Source organism: Myiozetetes cayanensis, unplaced genomic scaffold, assembly GCF_022539395.1.
Source record: "Myiozetetes cayanensis isolate MyiCay16 unplaced genomic scaffold, myiCay2020 scf1306, whole genome shotgun sequence".
NCBI classification, from domain to species: domain Eukaryota; kingdom Metazoa; phylum Chordata; class Aves; order Passeriformes; family Tyrannidae; genus Myiozetetes; species Myiozetetes cayanensis.
This window is the reverse complement of record NW_026086945.1, coordinates 1-3,435: the sequence shown is the minus strand read 5'-3', so window position 1 is coordinate 3,435 and position 3,435 is coordinate 1. Positions and strand designations below refer to the sequence as shown.

The 3,435-nt window shown below is 51.7% G+C and overlaps 1 protein-coding gene across 1 annotated transcript; it reads left to right on the top strand.

Annotated features, from left to right (window-relative positions):
• Positions 1-204: 204 nt before the first annotated feature.
• Positions 205-1,553, top strand: LOC126636530 (gastrula zinc finger protein XlCGF49.1-like). Its single transcript, XM_050308828.1, has one exon. The coding sequence runs from the start codon at positions 205-207 to the stop codon at positions 943-945; it is 741 nt and encodes a 246-aa protein (XP_050164785.1). The 3' UTR covers positions 946-1,553.
• The last annotated feature ends 1,882 nt before the right edge of the window (positions 1,554-3,435 follow it).

Below are 3,435 nucleotides of genomic sequence, written 5' to 3'. Positions count from 1 at the left end.
AGGTGAGGAGGAAGTCAGTGCCCCTTTGGCCCTGTCTTGTGGTGCCTGTGGCAGCTGAGCATTGTCCCCGGCTGTAGGACAACCCCGCTGGTGCCGCGGTCCTGCCGGGGCCGAATTTGGGGGATGTCCTTGGGCTTCCCTCTGGACCAGAGGCAAATCCCCTGCCTGTCCTTCTTCCTTCCTGCCCCAGGCCCCGATCTGAGGATGGAGAGCACGGAGGACAAATCCCCCCGGCAGAGCCTGGTGGGAGAGGCCGTTTTGAAGGGCTCCCCGGTGCAGGAAGGCAGCGGGGAGGAAAAGGCTCGGAGATGCCCCCGGAGGAGGGGCTGCAAAGCCAGCCCAGGGAGCTCTGAGGAGGAAAGACCCGTCCTGTGCCGGGAAGGCGGCCAGAGCTTGAGCCGGAGCTCCGAGCTGGTGGTCCCTGAGCAGCCTCCCAGCAGGGAGAAGCCCTTCAGGTGCTTGGAATGTGGGAAGAGCTTCAGCCAGAGCTGGAACCTCCTCAGGCACCAGCACATCCACACTGGAGAACAGCCCTACACGTGTAGGGAATGTGGGAAGGGCTTCAGGGACAGCTCCAAGCTCCACAGGCACCAGCTCATCCACACTGGGGAACGGCCCTACAAGTGTGGGGAGTGTGGGAAGAGCTTCACTGATGGATTCAACCTGATCCAACACCAGAGTATCCACACTGGGCAACGGCCCTACAAGTGCTTGCAATGTGGGAAGAGGTTTAGGACCAGCTCACATCTCCTCGTGCATGAGCGGACACACACAGGGGAGAGGCCCTTCCGCTGCACCGACTGTGGGAAGGGCTTCAACCAGAACAGCAACCTCATCACCCACTGGCGCATCCACACCAGGGAGAGGCCCTACAAGTGTGAGGAGTGTGGGAAGAGCTTCAGCCAGAGCTCCCACTTGACCAGACACCAACAGACCCACCGGTAGGAGAAGCCCCTGGAGTGCCCCGACTGCGGGAAGAGCTTTGGCCGCTGCTCCCACCCCGAATGACCCCCTGATGGTGAGGCAACCCCTGGAGTCCAGTGACTGTCAGTCCATCCCTTTCCACCAGAAAGGGCCAGTCCCCTTTCTCAGGGTCAGGTTGTGCCAACAGAACCCTTCTTGGAGGGTGTGTGGAGATTCCTGCCTTGGCTGGGACCCCCCAAGGTCAGTGCTGGAGGTTGAGAGCAGAGATCTCCCCACGATTGTTGGTCTGGGGGAGTTCCATCCATCTTTAATTCGTAATTCTTGCTTTGGTGCCAACTTGAGTAGAATTGCTTCAACAATTGCTTTAGTGTAGAGCACTGTCCAATCTTATTCTGTATTAGTGGTAGTTTTAGTGTTTCTTTAGTGTTTCTTTTAATGTTTCTTTAGTGTTGCAGTTTCCATGGAGAAAAGGTGAGGGGAGGTGGGCAGAGATTCTCGGCTACAGTCACCAGTTCTTCTCCCTTTCCTCTCCCTGATTTTCCAAAATTTGCCCTCAATTTTCATATAGTGTTCACAGGAGCTTGAACATGGTTTTTTGGCACGTAGCCAGTTCAGATGTTGGAGGAGCTATGATAACCATAAACAATAACAGGATCTTTTGGCAGGAAAAGTGCCATGGGAAGTCCTGGTGAAAACTTCTGGCAGAGAGCTGACAGGGAATGTTTGATAGGAAGTTTTTGACAGGCAGAAACAATTTTTGGCATTTTTATATTATCTGTGTGTTACAGATGGTTGCCATGGTAAATAACTGGGAATGCATAATGGTTACCATGGTAACCACAGTAACAATGAGACTTCATAATGGTTGCCGTGGTAACCAATCGTAACAATGAGATTGCATAATGGTTGCCATGGTAACCACAGTAACAATGAGACTTCATAATGGTTGCTGTGGTAACCAATCGTAACAATGAGATTGCATAATGGTTGCCATGGTAACCAATGTAACAATGAGAATGCAAAAGATATGCCATGGTAATGAAATTCACAATGAGAATATATAGTGGTTGCCATGGTAACCGACGTCACGATGAGAATGCACAGTTGTTGCCATGGTAACCAAGGTAAAAGTGGGAATACATAATGGTTTCCATGGCACCTGGCGTCACAGTGAGAATGCACAATGGTTGCCATGGTAACCGAGGTCACAATGAGAATGCACAATGGTTACTATGGTAAGTGAGGTCACAGTGAGAATGCACAATGGTTGCCATGGTAACCGTGGTAACAATGAGAATGTATAATGGTTACCATGGTGTGAGGGGGGGAATTTTGATTCAGATGATCAGTGGAGCATAGAGAGGTGAGAAAGTGATTATATTCGCATGTGAAACCAGCCAGAATATTGTACAATGTGACTTTGTTGCACAAGTTCACTGTAGGGCCCACTGTGTCTATAGCAATTTTAATTGGATATCCCCCATTATCAGAGCTGAGTTCCTCCTTGGCTTGTCTCCACTCTGCAAGAGAGATACAAATCCCCTTGGAACACAGTGGTACAGGTCGTCCATAGGGCTGAGGAAGGTGATGGAGAGGAAGATGATGTGGGCAGGGGTCGTTGGCCCCTTGCCCTACAGTGGGGCACGCCCAGACTGTTGCCATGAGGTGATGAACAGGGGCTGTTTGGCTGCCACTCAAGCACCACCTTCTGCTTCATCCTGGCCCTACGTAGTGTAATGTAGAGCTGATGGAATGGGGTGTCAGCACTGCTGGGTGGAGCGATGCTCATCCTTCCATCCACACTGTGCTGCTCCGCGGGGACACCCGCCAAGCACGGGCACCGACCAGCCCTGCAGAGCCTGGTAGGCCTGGTCTGTGTGTGCAGGTGAGCACAGTTTATTGATAGGAAGCAACCAAGGAAGCAAACATTTTATATCCTTTTTTTTTGTACCCCTTTAATTCCCTTTTTATTAGCTAATGCTGTAATAAAATCTGTTTGTAGTATTGTATGCATGGCAACTGATAATGTAGTGGTTTTGTATTTTTCAACTTCTGATTCTCTTTGCTAGTAGTTTTTTTTTATTCTCACTGCAATAAAAGTTTTTTGTAGTGTTTGAATGACTGTTGTACTTGTCTTTACTCCGGGCACGGATTCAAACTAATTAATACAGAAGGGACTGGCAAGAGGATTCAGGGGGTTCTGGGTGGGCTGAGGGAGACCAGGACGGGGTTTGTGGGGTCCTGGGTGGTCTATGGGAGGTTTTGGGGGTCCTGACCCCCCCGACTCCTCCCAGAGATGCCACAGGACACCGTCTACAGAAAGATCCTGGTGGGGGTTGGGGGCTTCGTGTTGGGTTTCGTCTTCCTGGCACTGGGGCTCGGCTTCTACCTGTGGGAGAAGGTAAAGGGGGGTCCCCAGGGGTCGTGTCCCCCCTTCCCCAGAGCATGTGTGCCCCCCTGCCACCACAGCCCGCTGTCACCCCTTTTCTCTCCCCACAGAGCTCCTGAGCC